Genomic DNA, 24,041 nt, shown 5'->3' with positions numbered 1-24,041 from the left:
GTGAATGAATACTGAAATCAAGGCTGAATTCATTACAATTAGAAAATTAATTCCAAAACCATACCTGATGCAGTAATATACATACAGTTTACTTTGTTTAAATATACTAGGCTGTTGACTGGCAAAATAAATGTAAATTTTAATGCAGCTGCTTTAACACAATTTACTTTTTTCAGAAGTCAAAGATACAACCACTCCTGTATTATCATCAACTTCTGCAACAAAACCATCTGTACCAACATCAGACACAACGTCATCACCAAATGTTGCAGAGAAATCAACAGTTGAAATATCTACTAAAGGTAGGATTAACTCTTCATGAAATTTACTTTAACTTTAACAAATTAAATTAGTAGCACCCATATAAACTAATCATAGGAAAGTAATTTGGGAATCTTATATCTGTGTTATGAAGGTCTAGGTTATTTCACTATTTTGAAACTCGTGTTATTTTGGGTTGGATACAGAACCATGAGATCACAGTGGGCTTCTTTGATGATATCGCTTTGGGTCACTTCCTGTTTGGGAATGATCCTATTGTGATGGTTACATATACAAAGTTTATTTTTAGAGAAGAAAAAATTGTCATTTCTCAGTCATAAAAAATATCTTTGTAAATATTCCAGTTCCCCACTTAAGCAGCACAGCTTACAAGGTGAAACTGTATTAATAACAGAGCTGCTTGTATATTTTGGAGATTAATTCTTTGTCAGTTGCTTCCTTTGTCAGTTGCTTTGTTTGCATAGCACAGGGAGATCAGCTTGGTGCTTTGTGACAATTTAGAGGGGTGGGATAGGGAAGGCGGGAGGGAGGCTCATGAGGGAGGGGATATGGGGATATATGTATACATATAGCTGATTCACTTTGTTGTACAGCAGAAACTAAACACAACATTGTAAATCAATTATACTCCAATAAAGATATAAAAAAATAAAGTATTAGGTAAACTGTGCAGAGCCAAATATCTCCTCCCTCAAACACAGCATGTGTATATATAAGAACCAAGATTTTATAAATGTCACATAGTAAAAATAGAATCCTTGCCCTAATCACAAAAGGACATTCTAACATGTTTTAAGAGAAAAGGGAATGCTACCATGAGTAGCAAATCAGTAAGTGTGTTCACTATTTAAAGCAGATCTTTATCCTTTTGTTGGTCCCCCTGTCCTGTATGAGTGCCATCTTATCTGAAACAACATTTACTACATGCCCACTCTATGCCGGGAATTATTCTTCATATGACAAAGATTAAAAAGATGACTAAGGGCCAGTCGGAGCATGCGGCAACTGCAGGGAGTGGGAGGAGGGGCATGGGAAAAAAGAGGGGACTAAGGGTTAGATACTGCCCTCAGAAGCCTAGGAGAGGGCTTTGTACAGAGTGCGAAATCAATTAATTGTTTCATAAATGAAAAAAATTAATTAATTACAGGAGTTTGCAAGTTCCTTTATTATTTATGTTTATTGGAAGTTTCAAAGCCACAACTAAATCAACAAAATGAAATCTTATTTTGGGAAAAAAAGGCACATTACTCCTAGGTCCTATTGACCAGGTAATTTTTCCCACTGGGAAAAATAAAATGATTTTAAATAATTCACTTTTAAAGAGACCTAAGTAACAATCTGCAGTAGAAATTTGCTTTTGGGACCTCTCATACAAAAGTGTGTGTGTCTGTGTGTGTGTGTGTGTGTGTGTGTGTGTGTGTGTGTGTGTTTATCAGGCCACCCAAGCATTCAGTACTGACATTCCTTACCTTGGACAAAAGAAGCTGGAAAATGGAAAAATAAAGATAGACAAAGTTTTACCCAGTATCTATAGAAGGATTTTAATTCACCTTCAGATTTGACTTCCTTTTCTTTACTCCATGACAGGTGAGATGAAATTGTAATTAATAATAATGTCATCTATCTAGGAGCTACCAGCAAGGAACCCTTAGAAACATCTCTGCTGTCAACACTGTCTTCAGTAACCACAGCAGTTAGTGGTGAAGGTGAGTAATGTATCTGTTTTGCCACCATTTTTCTTTTATGTATATCATCACATACCATACCATAATAGTCACCCTTTTAAAGTATTCAGTTAAGTGGGTTTTAGTATATTCACAAGCTTCTGCAAACATCTGGGACATTTTCATCACCCCCAAAAGAAACCCTACATCTATTACCAATCACTCCCCATTCCACCCTTCCCCTAACCCCTGGCAACCACTACTTTCTGTTTCTATAGATTTACCTATTCTAGAAATTTCATATAAATGTAATCATATGATATATGATCGTTTGTGTCTGGCTTCTTTCACTTAGCATAATGTTCTTAGATTCATCCATGCTATAACATGTATCTGTAGTTTATTCTTCTCTATCACTGAATGATATTTCATTGTGTAGATAGACCACATTTTGTTTATCTGTTTACTAGTTGATGGACATTTGGGTTGTTTCTACTTTTTGCCTATTGTAAATAATGATGCTAAGAACAATTATGTACATGTTTTTGTGTGACCATGTGTTTTCATTTCTCTTGGGTATTGTCAAAAATCAATGAACAAAAACCTCAGTATTTTAAATAGAGTTGATGGGCCAGAAGAGGGAGCTCTCACACCCTGAGACAATAGCAGAGCCCAGCAGGAAGCAGAGACTCTCTTCTTTCCTGGCAAGGACTCAATCAATGAAAAGCCAGGGACTCTTTGTTTACTATCGCCCTCCCCACTTCCTTTTCCCCTCTATAAAAATGTTCTTCTTCCCTTGCCATGTGGGAACTTACACGTGACTTGCCATGGTTGCAGACCCTGAATTGCAGTTCTCTTCTGATCCCAAATAAATGCATCTTTGCTGGAGAAATATCTGTCAGTCCATTGGCTTCAGGTCAACAGTGAATACCTTGAAGTGGAATTGTGGAGTCACATGGTAACTCTATGTTTAACTTTTTGAGGAACTGATTTCCAAAGCAGCTTCACTATATTACATTCCCACCAGAAAGGTATAAGGGTACCTATTCTTCATTTTCTAGCCAATACTAGTTGTCTTTCTTTTTTGTCATAGCCATTCTAGTGAGGGTGAAATGGTATCTCACTGTGGTCTTGATTCACGTTTTCCTAAGGACTAATAATGTTGAGCATCTTTATAGGTGCTTATAGACCATTTGTATATCTTCTTCGGAGAAATGTCTATTCAAATTATTGCCCATAAAAAATTGGGCTATTTCTCTTATTATTGTTGAGTTGTAAGAATTTTTATTTAATATATTTTAAGGACTAGACCCTTATTGGATAGATAATTTGCACATATTTTCTCCCGTTCTGTAGGCTGTCTTTTAATTTTCTTTAAGGTGTGTTTGAAGCACTAAAATCTCTAATTTTGATAAGGTAAAATTTACTTGCATTTTCTTTTGTCATGTGAAGGAGGCAAAACTTTGCCTCTACCTATCCTAGGTTTTCAGATGGGAATTGTGAACAAAAAGACTAACAAGAGAAAAACAGTTTGTTGACACATGTAATGCATATCACTTGAAAAACTTAAAGAGTAAATCAAAGTTGTGGCACAGAATTTCAGTTTACATAGCATCTTCAACAACAAATAATAAATTTGTAAAAAAAAAAAATAAAGACAGGGCAAAGGAAAGCAGTTTAGGCTTCCAAGGCAGCAAACTAAGGGAAGATCAATATACGGAAGGAAACTAACAAAGTAAAGTTTGTTTGCTGATTCCTCTGCTGCCTTCCCTGCACTGATGAGTCTGGCTCCAGTAAAAGGAAAATTTATATCCTGCCTTTAGGCAGAAAAGGGAGATATTTTTATGCATTTGCTACTTCTTAATTGCATTCAGTTTAAAATAATTTTATATCAAAGATGCATATTTTGGGGTGACATATTCTGGTTTCCTTTAGTAGTTTGTGCAGTGGATCAAATCAGAGAAATACTTGCTCAACTCAAGATCACAAAGATTTAGACCAATGTTTTTTTCTAAGAAGTTTATACTTTGAGCTTTTAAAGTCTTTGATATAGTGTGAGGTAGATGTCCAGCTTCATTCCTTTGCATGTAGTCATCCAGTTGTCCTAACACCATTTGTTGAGAAGACTATTCTTTTCCCACTTGAATTATGGTAGCACCCTTGATAAAAGTCAGTTGGCCATAAAGGTATGTTTTTACTCCTGGACTTTCAATTCTAATCCATTTATCTACATATCTATTCTTATGCCAGAATCATACAGTCTTGGTTATCATAGCTTTGCATTAAGTTTTGAAATTGGGAAGTATGACTCCTCCAACTTTTTCTTCTTTTTCTAGATTGTTTTGACTATTCTGGGTCACTTGAATTTCCATATGAATTTTAGGATAAACTTGTCCTAACTTTCTGCAAAAAGTCAGCTGGGATTGTGGTAGGGATTGCATTGAATCTATAGATCAATTTGGGAAGTACTGCCATCTTCACAGCTGTGAGTCTTCCAAATCATGAATACAGGATGCCTTTATTTAGGTCTTCTTTAATTTCCTTTGATAATATTTATAGTTTTCAGTGCAGAAGACTTTTACTTCTTTTGTTCAATTTATTCCTAATATTTTATTCATTTTATTGCTACTGTAAATGGAATCATTTTCCTCAATTTTGTTTTTGGATTGTTCATTGCTACTGTATAGAAATACAATTTATTTTCATATATTGATATTATATCCTTCCACCTTGTTGAACTCATTTATTGGTTCAAGTTGTGTGTGTGTGTGGTGTGTGTATTCCTTAGTATTTTCTATATATAAGATTTATCTGCAAATGGAGATAGTTTTAATTCCTCCTTTCCAATATGGATGCCTTTTATTTTCTTGCCTATTTGCCCTGACTAGAACTTCCAGTTCAATATTGAATAGAAGTGGTGAGAGAGGGCATCCTTTTCTTGTTTCTAATTTTAGGGGAATGCTTTCAGTATGTCACCATTAAGTATGATATTATTGTAGGTTTTTCAGAGATGCCCTTAATCAGGTTGAGGAAGTCCTCTTATATTACTAGTTTGCTGAGTGTTTTCATCATGCAAAAGTGTTAGATTTTGTTAAATGCCATTCTTAGTGTATTAAGATTATTATGTGGTTTTTAATCCCTTATTTTATTAATATGGTATATGACATTGATTTTCATATGTGGGACCAATCTTGCATTCCTGTGGTAAATCCCACCTGGTGATGGTATATAATGCCTTTTATATGTTGCTAGATTTGTTATCAGTTATTTTGTTAAGAATTTTCATGTCTGTATTCATAAGAGATATAAGTTTATAGTTTTCTTCTGTTGTCTTTGTCTGATTTTGGTATCAGGTTAATACTAACCCCACAGGATGAACTGTGAAGTGTTTTCTTCTCTACTAATTTTTGGAAAAATTTGTAAACAATTGATGGTAAATATTCTTTAAATTTTTGGTAGAAGGTACCAGTGAAAAATCTTATCCTGGGATTTTCTTTGTGGAAAGCTTTTGATTACTAATTCAATCTCTTTACTTGGTATAGGCCTTTTCAGATTTTCTATTTCTTCTTGACTCAGTTTTGGTAGTTGATGCAACTGGGGTGTTAAAGTCTTCTACTATTATTGTGTTATTGTCAATTCTCCCTTTGTTTTTGCTAATATTTGCCTTATATATGTAGGTGCTCTTATGTTGGGTGCATGTATATTTACAATTATCTGATCTTGTGGCTTGATCCCTTGATCATTATGTAATGTCTTTCTGCATCTCTTGTTGCAGTCTTATTTTAAAGTCTGTTTTGAGTAACTCAAAGTGGAGTAAATACTGCCAGCAGTTTACGTTCAAGAGTTCAGAATGCTACTCCCACTGGAAGGGCTGTGTCCTGGCAAGCTGCCCTCTGCCTGACTTCCTAGAATGCTCTGGAAGGTGCATTTTTCTGACCAACAGTCAGAATTAATTACTTTTTCAATTGCTAAAATGTGGGGGCCAGAGCTGTGTAGACTTAGATGAAAGGGAGAAAAATATTTCATTTTTGCAACTCCAGCCTGAATGGGCAATATTGCACATTGCTCAGCTTGATTTGTTTGTTAATTCAATTAAGCTCAACAGCCCACCTACAGTGGTTTGGTTAAATAAATTATAATACATGGATTTAAAAAGAAGTAAGTAGCTCTAAAATATACCATCATAAAAATGTGTCTAATGTATGAAGTGTTTAATGCACTTTGAGCAATCTTACCTCAATAAAGTGGTTTTTTAAAAATAAATTAAAAAAAATAAAGTCTAAATTGTCTGTTATGAGTACTGCTACCCCAGCTTTCTTTTCATTTTCATTTGCATGGAATACCTTTTTCCATCCTCTCACTTTCAGTCTATGTGTGTCTTTAGATCTGAAGTGAGCCTCCTGTAGGCAGTGTATATATGGGTCTTGTTTTTCGTTTTGTTTTGTTTTTTTAATCTGTGCCACTCTATGTCTTTTGACTGGAACAGTTAATTCACTTACATTTAAGGTAATTATTGATAGGTATGTATTTATTTTCATTTTGTTAATTGTTTTCTGGTTGTTTTGTACTTCTTTTCTGTTCCTTTCTTCTTCTTTTGCTCTATTCCCTTACGATTTGATGACAATCTTTAGTGTTATGTTTGGATTTCTTTCTCTTTTTTGTGTGTCTCTATTATAGATTTTTGGTTTGTGATTATCATGAGGTTTATATATAATTCTCTCTCTCTTTCTCTCTCTATATATATGTTTAATGTTTTTGACATCAACTTTTACATCTTTTTGTTTTAGGTATCCCTTAAATACTTATTGTTGATATAGATGATTTTGCTGCCTTGTCTTTTAACTTTCCTACTAGCTTTATGTGGTTGATCTACTACATTTACTGTATGTTTGCTTTTACCAATGAGATTTCTACTTTCATAATTTTCATATTTCTAGTTGCGGTCTTTTCTATTTCACTTAGGGAAATCCCTTTAACACTTCTTGTAGAGCTGGTTTAGTGGTGCTGAACTCTTTTAGCCTTTGCTTGCCTGTAAAACTCTTTATCTCTTCTTCAAATCTGAATGATATGTTTTCCAGTTAGATTATTCTTGGTTGTAGGTTTTTTCCTATCATTACCTTGAATATATCATGCCACTCCCTTCTGGCTTACAAAGATTCTGCTGAAAATTCAGCTCATAGTCTTATGGGAGTTCTCTTGTATGTAACTAGTTGCTTTTCTCTTGGTGCTTTTAAGATTCTCTTCTTATCTTTAATATTTGTCATTTTAATTATAATGTTTATTGCTGTAAACCACTTTAGGTTCATCTTGTTTGGAACTCTCTGTACTTTCCAGAAATAGATGCATGTTTCCTTTCCCAGGTTAGGGGAGTTTTCAGCTATTATTTCTTCAAATATGTTCTCTGCTTCTTTCTCTCTTTTTTCTCCTTCTAGGACCCCTTATAATGTGAATGTTAGTATGTTTGATCTTATCCCAGAGGTCTCTTAAACTGTCCCCATCTTTTAAAATTCTTTTTTTCTTTTTTGTTCAGCTTGGGTGATTTTTCACTACTCAGTCTCCAGTTCACTGATCGTTCCTCTGTATCATCTAATCTCCTGTTGATTCCTTCTAGTGTATTTTTTATTTCAGTTATTGTATTCTTCAGCTCCATTTGATTCTTTTTTATATTTTCCAACTCTCTATTAACTTCTCAACGTGATCATTCATTCTTCTCCCAAGTTCACTGAGCATTTTCATGATGATTACCTTGACCTCTTTATCATGTAGATTACTTATCTCCACTTCACTTAGTTCTTCTTCTTGGGTTTTGTCTTGTTCCTTCATTTGGAACATATTCCTTTGTCTCTTCCTTTTGCCTATCTCTATACATTTATTTCTACGTATTATGTAGGTTGGTTATGTTTTCCAATCTTTGAGAAGTGGCCTTATGTAGGAGACATCCTATGGGGCTCAGCAGCCCATATCCTTCTGGTCACCAGAGCTGTATGCTCTAGGGGTGCCCCCTATGTTGACTGTGTGGGCCCTTCTCTTGTGGTGGAACCAACTACTGTGGGCACACTGGTAGGCAGGGGTGGCCCCCAGGCCAGTTGGCTGCCAAGCTGTAACTCATGCGGCGACTACCAGCCCACTGGTAAGTAGGGCCAGGATCTGGCATGGCTGGCTGTGTGACCCAGCAGGTCCCGGAGCAGGTGCCTGCCTGCTGGTAGATAGGACCAGGTCCCAGGGTGGCTGCTGTGGAACCTGGGGAGTCCCAGGGCTGGTGACAGCCTGTTGGCAGGTGGGGTTGGGACCCGGAGCAGCTGCTTGCAGAGCCCCAGATCTCTAGGGACCGGTGCCTGCCTGCTGGTGGGTGGGTAAGCCCCTGGCACTTCAAGGCTGGAGGGAGGTTTCCAAAATTGTGCTTGTCGGCACCAGCATCCTCGTGGTAGAACAAGCTCCCCAGAATGTTTGCTGCCAGCATCTATGTTCCCAAGGGGAATCAGCGTTGCTTCCTGTCTCTCTGTGAGGCTCTCCAAGATCAGCAAATGAATCTGACGCAGGCTCCTTTCAAATTACTGCCTCTGTACTGGAACTCGGAGCATGTGAAACTTTGCGTGAGCCCTTTAAGAGTGGAGTCTCTGTTTCCTATAGCCCTCTGGCTCTCCCATTACACAAGCCCTGCTGGCCTTCAAAGCCAGATGTTCTGGGCACTCATTTTCCTGGGAGTGTAGGACATGCAGGTAGCAGGTCCCAATGTAGAATTCAGACCCCTCGCTCCTTGGGGAGAACCTCTGGAATTGTGATAATCCTCCCATCTGTGTGTCACCTATCTGTGGGTGTGGGTCTTGACTATACTACATCTCTACCCCTCCTACCCGTCTTGTTGTGGTTCCTTCTTTGTATCTTTAGTTGTGGGAAATCTTTTCTGCTAGTCTTCAGGTCACTTTCATAGATAGTTGTCCTGTAAATAGTTGTAATTTCGCTGGACCTGTGGGCAGAGTTAGCTCAGGGTCTTCCTACTGCATCATCTTGCCCACACCTCAGGATATATTATCATTTTTTAAAGATTATTTTTAAATTGTTTAAAAACCGAAAAACTGAGTTTCAGAGAGCTTAAATGACTTAACAAAAAAAGCACAAAATTCATAATAACAATTTAGAATTTGAAAGTTGGCTCTTTAATTTAAAATTTTTGTCTCTATTGAACTAATTCATAATCAACTATTACTTAATGAGTAAATATTACTATTTTAATCTCAACTATTTAGACTTCACTATTAAATAGTGAGCCCCTCAGGTTTTAACAGTGCTTATATAGCACTTTTCCTTCCTACACAAAATAGTCACAGAATTCTGTAACTTTTTGCCTTTCTTTTCCCTTTTTGGTGCATGTTCTGGTTCTTTCCCTGCTTTTAGGCTATACTTTGGGTGAGATCGCCAGCCTGCTATGAATGGTTATTTGTTTTAGGTTGCTCCTTTAAGTGGAAAACACATACACACATACATAAACACACACAACCAATTTGCTAGCATTGTGTTTAAAAAAAGAGTAAATAAGTCCAAGTGAAAGGTGATATTCTTGAGCATAGTATAGAAACATTATTAGCACATGAACTTCACAATAACACAAGATCTTCTTATTTCTGCCTACTCTGATGTTGTTCATCTTACCTTCAGTGTGGTCAGACAATGTCTGATTTTAGGACCCTCATTATTAATTCAATTAGTTGTTGTCTAAAATTGTTTGTAATTAGCAGAAACGTTTCCTCATAAAATCTTTTGCGAAAGTCCAAAATGTGAATATATCAGACAAATAGAAGTTGAACCGCCCAGTTTGAAGCAGTGTGGTTGTATGTGCAGGGCGGACTGCTAGCCATTTCTCTCTCTTACCACCAAGCCTGTGAGGCTTCCCTACTGAACCCTTAGGGCTTTAGTAGTACAGTTACAATTTACTGAAATAAGTCATTATTCTGCTTAGCTAAATTCTATTCATAGTAAAATAAGTAATGAATGTGTTCTACAACTGGAAAACAAACAAAGCAATTCTTTTTCACCCCCCACCTAAGCTGGGAATAACCTCATCTGTAATTGTTAATTACAGTTTTCCAAAGGGGCAGCTCAAATGTTTGAGAAGCTTTTAATGTCCCCATAAGCACTGTTGCTGATTTTTCATATGTTAGAACTTATGGGTAAATAGGATCAATTGATACGAGAAAATAAAGAAGAAGCTCCTACCAATATTTGCTCTGGCTCCAAGAAACACTGTTAAAATAGATTTTAAGGAAATAGAAAGTCAACATCTATTTGTTAGTGAAGTCTCTAAGAAAGAACGAAGGGATTAAAAAATTACTACATTGCTCCGAGGTCACCAAATACCTCAACCCACTTGATTTGGGGGATATATAATGCAAAAAGCCACTCTAAATACAGATATAAGTTTATTCATGACCTAGGATCAGTCCCAAGTTCCTATATGAGCTTACCTTGGTAAATTGGGTTAGAAAATTGATAGATCTGGAGACACCTAAACACCTTATTAGGCCAGGCCTAAACAGCAGGGAGCTCTCAGTAGTCTGCTCTGGCCTACTTTCCTGGGGTCATACTACATGGTGCTTGATGGTTTTGCAAGAGGTAGGACATTGCTAAACACACAGTTCCAAGGGACCCTTAATGCCTACCTTAATTTACCCTCTAAATAATATGGAAAAGAAAAAGGAAATTTAAATCTATATAGAAATAAAACTTTCCCCTCTTCTTGTCTCCCACTGAAAGCTATAGTCCTACTTTACATACATTCCTTCACCAGCACCATTTTGTGCTTCTCCAGAATCTCTGGGGACACCGGGATAGTCTGGTTGCATGATCTGAGCTCCTCTTCCTCAGGAGTGAGTACTGGAGGGAACGACGTCTTAGTTCTCTTTGAATTGTTCAGGTATCTGGCTGACATTCCTTCACATCTTTTTCCCTTTTAACTTATTTACATTCTGAGGTATTCCTTTTCACTCCAGTGGAGGCGTTCAGAAGAATCTGAGCAAAACCTCAAGAGGCTTCTTTTCCATTCTTTGCCACTGCTTTGACACATCTTCCTAGGATCATTGGTATAAACATTTAGGCCCTTCACAGTCTTTCTATGGGCTCTTTAATATTACCTCAGAAGTCACTTAAATGAATCAGGATATTAATTAATTTTACCCCAGACTACCCTCATTGTTATGGGTACATAATTTCTATGAAGCACTAGCCCATAAAATGATCCCTGAAAATGGAACTACCTGGGCAAGTGTTTTAGAAAATACTACCCTCCGAGGCTTTTACAATGCACAATAACATCTGTAAAAATTCTCAGTAATCCTAACACAAAGACATTCATTTGATGTTTTTTCAGAATCTATGCAGCTCCAAATAATTTGACTATAAAAGTGTTTTTTAACATAAACAAAATAACATACCAAAGTACTAGTATTCTATAGTATATGTTTTGGTAAATGTTGACTTCAAAATCTATGCAGCTCCAAATAATTTGACTATAAAAGTTTTTTTATAGTCAAAATCTATGCAGCTCCAAATAATTTGACTATAAAAGTGTTTTGTAACATAAACAAAGTAACATACCAAAGTACTAGTATTCTATAGCATATGTTTTAGTAAATGTTGATTTTGTCAAAAAGTCATTTATCCCATATTCTATTTCTGAAGACAAAGTGACCACACAAGGAGCTTTTGTTATGTATATTGGACAAAACAATACTGTCAGTCAAATTATGTAACTTCAAAGGAATAAAACTGCTTAATCCCTTTGGCTGCGCAATTTAACTCCATAAATCCTCCCTTTCAAGTCAGTCTGTTGTAAACACACCTTAAATTCCTAATATAATTAATGTTCACATTTGTTGCTTACTTCCAAACATTTAATCTCTCAAAACATACAACATGAATCTCACATTGAAAATACCAAGACAAATTATAAAACAGCCCATATTCCTCACATTCATTCTGCTTAGTTCTAGCCAATGGTTCTAACTTAGGGCTGTGTTTGGAGTCAAAGTCTCTTCTCTGCATTTACACTCTGGTATTGATGAGACTTTCTCCAGCATCTCTTGTGTTTGATTCTTTATTCCAAGTTAAATATGGTTTAAAAATTCCTCATATTTTGTCTTTCATGCATTCCACCTGTATCAAATTCTAAGGCTTAACATAAATTTCAAAAACACAAGTCCTAAAGGTAAAGCCACTATTCTCTTGATGCTGTGATTTAAATTAGTATTGCTCAAGCAAAATAATGTTTGTCAAATCTGATGCATATATTATTACCTAGACTTACAGTGTGAGTCACACCTGTAGACCACAGCTGATATATAGTGTTTTCTGGGGGAAAATGGCCAGACAGAAAAACTGAAAGAGAGCAAACCATATAAGTTTAAAGAACAGCTTTGAGATTGGTTTCCTTTTGCTCTGAGGTGTCAATCACTTCTTGGCAGAAGTCCAGAATCTACTACCTGTGAACCTGAAGTGCAATTGGGAACATTTTCCCAAGAAGATGTTAATATAAGACTATGATTCTCATATTTTAATAAATGTAGGTTACCCATTTTCTTTTCTTCTGAGATTAGGATTTGAAATATTTAGTACACCAGTAAAATTTGAAAGTTTATGCCTGTGGCAGCATTAGTCTCCACATTTTTCATTCTATTCACTTTTCATTCAATACATCTTTCATTCTATTCTATTTTCATAGTCCACCAGGGATATTTCTAAATATTTGGATCACTTTCAAAACATTCCTGTCTCCTTCCATGGCCTAATTGACATGTGTAATTGACAACCTGTCCTGAATTGAGTGTGGGCTCTAATTCTATTCTCATCTGTGAAGTATATTCCACATTAATAATAAGCAACTCTCTAAATAAAATTTTTGGGATTGTACCCCCAGCTACTCCATTATTCTCCTTTTCTCTTTGTATTTTCGTAAACTGGCAGCTCCTCACATATTCCTTAGCTATACATTCTATTTTTTCCCATCACCGAGACTGTTGAGTCTGCTTTATATGAGGGAATTCTTTAGGCCATCAGGATAGCTTTTTCATGGTTTCCAATTTTAGCTCAGCAGAAGAATTCTTCTCTGAAGATTTCTGAAGAAGAACTCCTGTTCTGGTGTTTTCAAAGCATATGTTCTTGGAGTTCCAGTGAGAAGCAAGATCTTTATCCCCACATTCCTCCGTCCTCAAGTGTTGAGTTTCTGTACCTTTCCCACTTCCATACTATTACAAAGATCAACTTCTGCTTTCCTTATATAATAAGACATTTCTTTTCTTCCTCAAATATTCCCCTCTCAATTTATTACTTCAAGATTCCTCTGAAGTTGGTGACCCATTTTCACTCATACTTTCTTATATGCAGTGTTAATCCTATAGCCTATATTCAAATTTATTCACTTTCTTTAGCATACCAATTTCTAAAGGCTTTTTGCCTGAAGACATATTTACCCACTGTCTATGAGGTCTTCCTGCAAACTCTAAACTTCTCCAGCATGAATCTCTCAAGTGCACTAAGAATTTGCATTACACTATAGATGCTTATTGCCATAGAATGAAAGCTGATTGGCACTTCTGGAAGGCACCAGCAGTTCAGGCTTCCAGACCTCTTTGTGATAGGAGTCTATTAAACTGTCTTCTCCCCATCTCCAGCCAACATCGTATCTAGCTAACACTAAGCGTGCACTAACCAGAATGCCTATCTTTACCAACTCAATGTTCCCCATGATAGACTTTGAAAAGACTGAAGGTCATCAATCATTTTGTTTTATAATATTTGTGCAAATATAGATTATTTAAAGTAATCTTATTCCAATGCTATTTTTGAAAACTCAGCTTATTTTTTCTTTGTTGCTGAATTTCCTTTTTGCCCCCCAAAAATGAACTAAATATAATTAAAAGTTTATTCTGTTTACTTCTTGTTATCTCTCTCCTCCCTGCTATTCCACCTACCTGAAAATTCTCTCCTAGATAGCATGGGAATCATACTACCACTTTCAACTACTACTACTGCCTTACCACCCCCTTTCTAGGGTAGCTGAGCAACTAAGTTTTACATCAGAAAGGTTTGGCTCTCTGTGACTGTGGGAAAATTATATAACTTTTCAGAATCACGTAAAATTATGATCATAATTGCTACTTAATTAATAGAATTACTGGTATGATCAAGTGAAATAACCTATATCAGACATGTAGGAGAGTCTAATGTCCCTCCACTTTTAAAAATGTAGTTAACTGATTCAACAAAAGACAGACATCAAAACACTGGATTTCTATATCTTGATCAGAAGACTTTAACTAATCTTCAAGTTGTAACTGGATGTTTATATTAATATTAATGATATGATCTAGTGATTGTTTACACCCCTGATGGCTACTCATTCTTTTTTACATAATTAGGATCTACAGCCAAAGGTGTCACGAAGACTGAGTTCATCACTACAAGAGAAACAGTGACAAGTCTTCCACTTCCAAATGCTATTTCAACATTACAAAGTTCCCAATCCAAGAGTAAGTACAACAATTTGTGCTGAAATGTTAAACTAGTATATTGGATAGAACTAAACTCAGAATGTTTTCCAGCCCACAGCTACCAAAGAACAATGCCTTACTTATATTCTCTCTTAGTCTCTACCAAATGGGACAACCATTTAGCGACTTTGCTTTGTACAGTGATACTCTATCCCTCCATAGCCACAAATGAGTGGATGCCAAGGAGGATCAGTCCAAGCCTGAGCAATAATCTATGATATCACCTGGCACAAAAAGGTGAGCTTGGCCAAAAAATTAGACAACTTTGATGAAATGGAAAAATTCTTAGAAACAAATTGCTAAAACTGCCTCAAGAAGATAGGAAGACTGAAAAGACCTAAAGCAATTTAAGATTCTGCATTAGAAATTTAAAATGGGCCCATGGAGAAAACTCCAAGCAGGATGGCATCAAGTGTGAATTCTATCAAAATATTCACAAAAGAAGTAATACTAATTCTTCTCAAACTCTTTCATGATGTAGAGGAAATATCGCACAGATAATTATCTGAGACCAGTATTACCCTAACACCAAAGATAGAAATGAATGAAAAGAAAACACAAATAAAGAAAGCTACAGACCAATATCCTTCATGAACACAGATACAAATATCCTTAATAAAATATTAAAAAAAAATCTGTAACATATGAAAAGTGATATAAAGCATGAACAAATGGAATTTGTCCAGGAATGCAAGGTTAGTTTAACATATGAAAATCAAGTAATGTAATACACCATATTAGTAGACTCAGTAAATGCAGAAAAAGTATTTGACAAAATATAACACCCACTCATAATTAAAACTCAATTAAATATAAATATAATGGAACTTCCTCAAACTGGTAAAGGATATCTATGAAAAACATACAGCAAACATCATACTTAAGAGTGAAAGACTTAATACTTTCCTCTTAAGATCTGGAACAAAACAAAGATTCCACTCTCACCAATTCTATTCAAAATTATAACTAGAGGTTCTAGACAGTGCAATAAGCTGATAGATAGATAGGTAAATAGATAGATAGATAGATAGATAGATAGATAGATAGATAGAAAGAAAGGGACAGATAGAATCGTTCATCCAGATTGGAAAGGAGGAAATAAATGTGTTTCTCTCAGTAGACTGCATCATTATCTATGTAGAAAACCCAAACATTTCACAATAAAGCTACTAGAACTAATAAAGAGTATTCTATACCAGAGGATACAAGATATGCACAAATAAATCATATTTCTTTATGTTAGCAATGGCAATCCAAAAAATAAGGAAATAATTCCATTCGTAATAGCATCAGAAAGAATAAAGTATTTAAGAGTAAATTTAACAATAGAAATGCAAGATTTGTACACTGAACTATAAAACACTTCTGTGAGAAATTAAATATCTAAATGGAAATTTCTGAGTTGGTGAACAGGTGAAGATTTGAGGAGGGTGGTGCACTAGGAGAGGACATGGAAGCTCCACACCCTTTCTCCATACCTTGTCCTGTGCATCTCTTCCATCTGGCTGTCCCTGAGTTATAGCCTTTTATCATAAGCCAGTGATCTAATGAGGTAATGGAGTGAATTATCAAGAAAGATTTTTCCCCATCAGTAGGGCTAGTGAGTACCAGAATTAACAACTTGGCATATCTGATTCCTTGTCCTGTGTTCTTTTCTTTATTGCATGCTGCCACCTCCCTGGGTTCTTTTGTCTTAAGGCAGATAGTCATATGAGTATAACTGAATTAAGTAAAGCTAGTCAGTGGTACCTGGAACATCACCTGGAGGGGCTCTAGTGGGTGTCTGGGACCCTAAAAAGGACACATCATGGGGTCAGTTTCCAGGCAAGAGGAGCAAAAGAACTAAGGGACCCCCAAAGCTAAAGCAGAGCTGAGCCTATTCTGATCACATGCTCTGGACATTCACAATGTGGAGCCTGGTATCAGAGCACATCTGGGAGATGTGGCAGGTGTGAGCCAGCAGGCCAGACACAGCAGAGCAGGGAGGGGAAGGCAATTTATGCCTTTTTAATGTAATGCACACACAATTTAAATAATACATTTATTTTAGTATTATGTGAAAAGACCACTTGTTAGTTTTAGTGATTCAGACAAGCCCACTAAGGATCAAAAAAGAAAATTTTTCATTAGTACAATTCCATCTGGTACTTGAGCAAAGAAATCAGATTTTAAAACATTACTGCCGGTGGGAAAGTGCTAGTGAGATGCAAAAATGACATCATTTTGATTCTGACTTTAGCCACACAAAGCCATTTCAGGGGTTCACAAGAAAGATGGAATCGCGGGGGAAAGAAAAGTAGAATGTGAGTGTGTTGCTGCTGTATGTTTAAAAATTTTTTAAAGCCAGTGATGAATGTTTTGAACATTTGCTTCCTTAGGTTTTATACTGTAATAATCTACTGTCAATTTTCATAACAAATATAATTGTTTCTAAGTATGTAACTATCAACAAAGACAGAAATAGAAAAAATTAAATGCAAACAGAAACACTTTACCTAACCATATATAAAACTGTTAAAAAAGCACACAAAAAGAAACAAAAAGAATCCAAGTACTTTAAACAACGTAGTCTTAACTGCACACCCTCCTCAGTAGAACAGATAAAGAGGGGGAGAGAAAAGAAAAACACTGCAAAGAAATCCTGAAATTCACTTGATGAGTTTGTTTTATTGAAATGAATATAGCGAATCTAAATACTTGGTACTACAAGATTGAAAAAACATATAGATGTGTTCTCAATGTGAAAAGGGGAGATACAAATACAGAATGGGGGAAGGAAAAAAAACACTGCATTATCATATTGATACCGAAGGCATTAGCATAACCTCACGATTAAAATTCAAATACGTATTTAACATTGCAAAGAATAAATAAATAAATAAACAAACAAACATTACATGTTTATGGATTGGAAGACTTGATACTTTAAGACGGCGGTTGTTTCCAAGTTGATCAATAATTGATAAAATAGTCAGTGCAATCCCTATTAGAATACCAGCAGGTTTTTTGCATAGAAATTGATAAGCCAATCCTAAAATATATATGGAAATGAAAAGGACCTTGAATAGTCAAAACACTTTTGAAAAAGAAGAACAAGATTGGAAGACTCGAACACAGCCAATTTCAAAACTTACTCTAAAGCTATAGTAATCAAAACAGGGTGTGGTTAATGTGTTAAGAATAGCATGATTCATAATAGTCAAACACTGAAAATAATCCAAATGTCCATTAACTGGCGAAATAGAATATCTCATTGGATTTTCCATTTGGAATGCATCTGTAATATTCCAAAACATGGGATATCCGTATAATAGAATACTATTCAGCAATTTAAAGGAACAAAATACTGATACATTCTGTAATAGCATGAATCTGAAAAACATCATACAGTGAAAGAAGTCTTTCTCAAAATGCAACTTATATGATTCCATTTCTGTGGAATATCCAGAAAGGATATTTTCATAGGGACAGAAAGCAGGTAAGTGGCTGCCTACACCTGGAGATGGGCCTGGGGATTGACTGCAGAAAGGCCCAAGGAAGTTTTTTGTGTTGAAGAAAAGGTTGTATAACTGTAGTATAGTGATGGTCACACAACTCTATAAATTTACTAAATATTATTGGGTTGTGTACTTAAAATGAGTGCATTAAGTGGTGAGTTTCCAAATAAAGATTTGTTTAAAAACAAAAAGAAAGAGAATGTTGATCTAGGCCAATAAAATTCCCTTCTGGGTAATCTGAACTAGAAAACCCAAACAAACCAGAAAGTCAGGGGAACTGTAGTAGCAAGGTTTTAGTAGAGTGAGTCTGAGACAGCCACGGTGATTGGTGTGCATGCCTGCAGCATAAGGAAGCGGGTATTATGAGTAAGCAGAGTTGGTAGAAGAAGAATGGAGAGAGACTATGTGCGGAAATGGAGAGACCCCGCGAGCAAGATTAATTTGTTCAGGAGAGACAGAGAGAGTAGCAGGACCGAGAGATCCCCTGGTTCCTGACAGTTTTCCAGGTCCAGTCCACACGTATCTTCACAACAACGACTTCCCTTATTCTGGCCTCTGTGACCGGAAGTAATCTGTACTTTTAGTCAAACTATCCTGAGTAGAAAAGCTAGCAATCTTCTGTAAGAGCCTTATCAGATCCCGTTCATTATAAACACTGGATGTACTGTTGGCATACCCATAGTCCTTAAGAACAAGCAGCTACAGGTGACTCACAGTCTCCAAGTCTCTTCTTGGGAGACCTCTAAGGTAGAATGACACAGCAAGTGGGGACTGTGGCCACCCAAGGCCCACTGTTGTCTAGAAACACATCGAGAACCTCCATCTCCCCCTTTTTTTATTGTAATCGTCTTAGGCACGACATAAAAAAGGTTATCTAGACAAAGTCGAATTTCACACCATAATTGTAAACTAATAATTTTATTTAATTAGTCACCACATAAAGACCCTTAAAGAGGAGGGTCATTTTTCCTTCATAAGAAGAACATTTTTTTTGTGGTAGTGTTTTGGGCTCTGATGAGTAGAACCTATTTTGTAGGCAATATATGCCTGAAAAGTACCTTTGGCAAACCAAAGCCTCATCCATCTCATAATATGACTGCCCCTAAGACAAACAAGAATAAAAGTGAATATGCATCTGCAAAATGTGCAGCAGTTGAAGATTAAACTCAAATAATTTGTACTTTGCACTGACACCCACCCAGGCAGTGCTTGATGTGGAAAATGTCATTCAAGGACCATGGTTTATTAAAATTAGCACTTAGACAGAAGTCTGTGGTCAATCCCATGTGCCACTTTAGATTCCTAATTCTGCCTTGATTCATGCAATAAAATGCCCTCTGCATCTCAGTTCTGGAGACTCCTGTATTTATTTGGCTTCTAAACACAGTCTGAAGTGGCTTTCTTCCAAGTAGTTTAAAAAATACACCCACAAAGCCATTTCTTGAAAAATGAAACACCCTGGAAAACAAGGTAATGAAAGAAGGGTACTTACTGCTGCCCTTTGCATTTGCCATTTGATTAACCAGTTCTATACTAAGTCCTTTAGAAATGTTGTTATAAAACTCATTCTTTGGGCAGCCATCCTCCCTAGATCTCTCTCGTTCCTCAAGGTGCTTCCTGCTAAGCATGGACTCCACTTGATATAATGAGTTTGCACACGTTTCCATCGGCGCCTAATGAGACCAGAGTCTGCCCAGATTCCTGGTTAGCGGGGCAATGCTCCCTTTCCATCTCCACCCCTCACACACACAAACATTCAAAATTAGTGGAGCCAAGACAGAGAAACAGAAGGAGAACAAAACAATCTATAGGCAGGGGAAGGTTGAACACCTCTTAAACATATGGGCAATGGGTCCTCGGAGAGTGACTGTCAGATAAAGGTACTGTGGGTACATTATCTCAAATGCAGGCTTGATTTAGAGTAGAGAAGAGTTATCGAGGTCTGTTGCTTTACTCCCTAGAAAGGTGGAATGTAGATCAAAAAAGCATGTTCTCGGGGCTTCCCTAGTAGCGCAGTGGTTGAGAATCTGCCTGCCAATGCAGGGAACACGGGTTCGAGCCCTGGTCCGGGAAGATCCCACATGCCGCGGAGCAACTAGGCCCGTGAGCCACAACTACTGAGCCTGCGCGTCTGGAGCCTGTGCTCCGCAACAAGAGAGGCCGCGATAGTGAGAGGCCCGCGCACCGCGATGAAGAGTGGCCCCCGCTTGCCGCAACTAGAGAAAGCCCTTGCACAGAAACGAAGACCCAACACAGCCAAAATTAATTAATTAATTAATTTAAAAAAAAAAAAAAAAAGAGTCTCCCTTGCCCAGTTAGTTTGAGGAAGCTCCCAGAGAAGGCTCTGATTAGGTTGGCAAAAAAAGAAACAGCATGTTCTCAAAACATTTCTAATCGTTTCCCATTCTCTTAAAGTTGTGTGTATTTCTCCTTTTTTATTCTTTTATTCTGCCTGTAGAAGACACATTTCTAGAATACTAGGATTTTTAAGATAGAAATCCTCATTAATTCAGTGATCTGACTTTATAAAGAAACGAGGGCCCTTTGGATTAATTAGTAAATTAATTTATTCACTAAAAATCTTTTGGAGAGCATCGGTGACCTGACATGCCCCCTAGCTTCTGGAAATTGCCAGTAATTCTCTGCATTTCTTGGCTTGTAGATACATCCCTCTAATCTCTGCCTCTGTCTTCACATTGTCTTTTTCCCTGTGTGTCTACATACGGCCTTCCCCTCTGTGTCTCCTCTTCTGTCTGTGCCTTCTTTTTTTATAAAGACACTTTCTTGGGATTTTGGGCCCACCCCAATCTGGAATGATTTCATCTCAAGATCCATAATTACACTGGCAAAGATCCTTTTTCGAATAAGGCTGCATTCACCGGTTCTAGGTACACATATCTTTCCAAGGAAGTCAGGGGGAGGGGGATGTCACCATTGAACCCACTCCAGACTGTGTCCTGAATTTACCCTTGTTACGCCTAGATTTCAACATCCATGCATTTGCCATTGTCTGTTGGCAGGGCTACCGCACTGGGCACTGAGGAGTGATTCAAAGAAATGTCAATCACAGGAGTCCCCATCCTCCAGTATCTAAACTGTGGGAAAATTGGACGTAAAACTCTGTTGTAAAATTACAAATCTTCTCCTCTTCCTGAGTTCCCTGTTTCTGCCAGTGGCTTAAAAACGTGGCATCCTCTCTGACTCTTTTCATTTCCTTTGCATACCTGATGGTTTCTGAAGAGAGAAGAGAAAAGTAAAAGGAAGATGGAGGGGAGAAAGCAAAATAGATGCTTTTCTTGCTGGAAACTTAGTCATTCAGATATCTATAACCAGATTTGAAAGCAGGTATAGTTCACACTGTAAGAGATTGACAGGGAAGGAGAGACCACTGCCCTTTCTCCCTTTGGTGGATTTTGTCTTAGCTGAGGAGAGAATGTGGAATAAGATTACAGGTAGAAGACAAATTGAGATGGGCAAATGCCAGGACATAACTCTACTAAGGCAAGTGCGTGGATAAAAATACTTCTCAGGCTTTTTCCACTTAGAGCTTCTGCTACCACAGCATATACAATATTACAGACTTGAAATCTGAAGGGAAAAATCTGACTTTTGTTAAGTAAAAACGAGTAACATTTATAAGTAATCAGTAGGTTATTTAGTCAGAGTTAATAACATTTATATGTAACAAATAGTTTATCATATATGTTTCCTTTTTGCATAATTTATCCTAGTTTAGTATGGAGTTTGTTTAACACAAAAATCATATATAATTGTATAGTAATCAAGTAGCCACTTCAGATATACTACTGGTTGAACATGAGAATCGCCTCTGCCCAAGCCTGTGCTTTTCAAGGCACCACACCCTTCCTAAAATAATTTAAAAAAAGGGCTCTACAATCATGCCAAGAGGAAGTTAGCTTATTGGTTACAAACAATGATTCTGAAATCAGATAGCTTAGGTTCAAATAAGAGCACAACCATTTATTTGGACTGTGGCCTTTGGTAAGCTCCTTAACTTCTCTGTGCCTCAGTTTCCTCATCTGTAAAGTAGTTGTAATAAGACTACACCCTTACAGGATTCATGTGAAGATTAAAAGAGGTAAAAATATATAAAGCTTAAAACAGTGTCTGGAAAGTAAATAATACATTTTAGCTATTGTTTTATTAATGATAATCCTTATAAAAGCCAGGCAAAGTCGGTATTTATGATACCAGTTTCGCAAATAAGAAAACAGGTTCAGAAAGACTAAATGACTTGGCCAAGGTTAAATTAAAAGATGAAATTCAAACCCTGTTTTTCTTGCCTCAAATCCACTATACCACACTTGTTCTCATTACAACTGTTTTACATAAGGTATCTAAAGGAATTAGAAAACAACTAGCTTTTAATTGGGTGCATCATATGCTTGACAAGTAGGAGTTCACCCAATATGAGAGATTGACGGACTGATAGGCTGGCTGAATATGAACCTGTGATTCTCACCAAGGTGGTTCTTTCGCTGTTGCCAGATTTATTGCTGACTGTGGTATTTGTTCATCCTGCCGTCCTCATCTGTATGGTCCTTCTTTCATCCCCTTGTCTTTCCTCCAATTGCTTATTCAAATTCTACACAACTATCAAGAGCCTCTGCAAGATACTACCTCAGTGTTTCCCACAACTTAATGAGTGTTGCCAGATATGCGTACCATCTGCACTATTATTTATTTAGTACTTTCTTTCAATTGATGCACTTTTTATTCTTAAATTTGTTTGAAAAGTAAACCATCATAAATGAAAAACCAGTTTGACTGGGCATAAACAGAAGCTAGAAAGTCACTATGATGTAAGCAAAATAAAACAAAATTCTAGCTAGATTTTGTTGCTTGCCAAAGGCTCTGAGTTTGAGGCTTGCTTGTCCTTGTTTAAGAAATAAATCAAATACTTACCTGGAAGGGGAGATACCAGGATCATGAAGGTGGTTTTCCCCCGTCGAGGCTTATCCATAGCACCCTGGATGTGCTGTGCTGACCCCTGTGATTTCCCCAAATGTGGAAAACTGTACTGAATAATTTGTGATTGTCGGGGACTGCATTTGTACTTCCCGCTGTGGGGTGAAAAAAAAATGATAAGCACATGCTACATATTAATGACATATTTGCATCAGATTGAAATTTTGAAACTTCGTCATTGAAATAAACAAAAAAGCTGAAAAGAAAATAACTTTCTCATTTAGTGTTTCAATCTTATTTAATGCCACTTTCCAGTACTGCCTCATAGAATCTCTCTTACAATGCTATGCATCTCATGCTTTGGAAAACACTAATTTACCTGATCACCTATCCTCATTAGTTCTCTTGTGAATGTCACCATTTATCTATGACATTTATTTGGGAACTTAATTACAACGTTTCTTACATGATATTTAATTAGTTTGTATCATTTCATGTGGGCCGATAAAGGAGGAATACTCAGGATAACAAGGTCTTAGTCACAAGTCACAGTTTAGCCAAACCAGAACTCATCTCATGTACAGTCTCAGTCAATGCTTTGTTTGGAAGGGGGGGGGGGGTGGAAATAAGAAGGAAAATTTGAATTGGTCATAGTAAATTATTTTTAAGCAAATCAGAAAAGAATTATATATGGGAATGGCTGTATATATTTTTTCTCCTGGGCCTGTTAATGATAAATCATGTTCTGTGTGTAATTATATACAGTTATATATAGCTGTAAATATAATGGCCTTCATAAGATAAGAATATTTAGCAAAGTTACTTGTTGTATTATTGCTTATTATTTCTGTTTTAAAAGCTGATAGTTTAAGCAAAGTTTAGCTTTGGATTAAATTGTGGATTAAAGTTTAGCATTTCAAAGTTCATTTGCATTTCATAAGACTTCAGTTTCATATTAGAGACAAACTCAACCAAGAGATTTTAAGTTGCCAACCACCCTGATTAAGGATTTGGTTTTTACTAAACATCTAAGTTTGAGACTAGGTTACACACTTATTTGCTATTTGACTTCACCTACTTCCTTTTCTTAAAAACACATTTGCGTTATGAAATTTATAAATTAAAAA

General features: G+C 36.6%; 1 protein-coding gene and 1 non-coding gene across 3 annotated transcripts in view; both read left to right on the top strand.

The window, feature by feature from the left end:
- The window catches only part of EMCN (endomucin), a 95,455-nt gene that overhangs the window by 34,158 nt on the left and 37,256 nt on the right, over positions 1 to 24,041 (top strand). For both annotated transcript variants that reach the window (XM_059922486.1, XM_059922485.1), the window contains exons 2-4: positions 177 to 302; positions 1,911 to 1,988; positions 14,357 to 14,467. In XM_059922486.1, the coding sequence (XP_059778469.1) occupies positions 177 to 302; positions 1,911 to 1,988; positions 14,357 to 14,467 (315 nt within the window). The remainder of the gene's footprint in view (positions 1 to 176; positions 303 to 1,910; positions 1,989 to 14,356; positions 14,468 to 24,041) is intronic.
- On the top strand, positions 22,904 to 23,070 carry LOC132366836 (U1 spliceosomal RNA). The gene has a single exon (XR_009503558.1). It is a non-coding gene; the product is annotated as a U1 spliceosomal RNA (small nuclear RNA).

Source organism: Balaenoptera ricei, chromosome 5, assembly GCF_028023285.1.
Source record: "Balaenoptera ricei isolate mBalRic1 chromosome 5, mBalRic1.hap2, whole genome shotgun sequence".
Lineage (NCBI taxonomy): Eukaryota > Metazoa > Chordata > Mammalia > Artiodactyla > Balaenopteridae > Balaenoptera > Balaenoptera ricei.
Note: the sequence above shows the minus strand (reverse complement) of the source record. Positions and strands in the feature narration are given on the sequence as shown.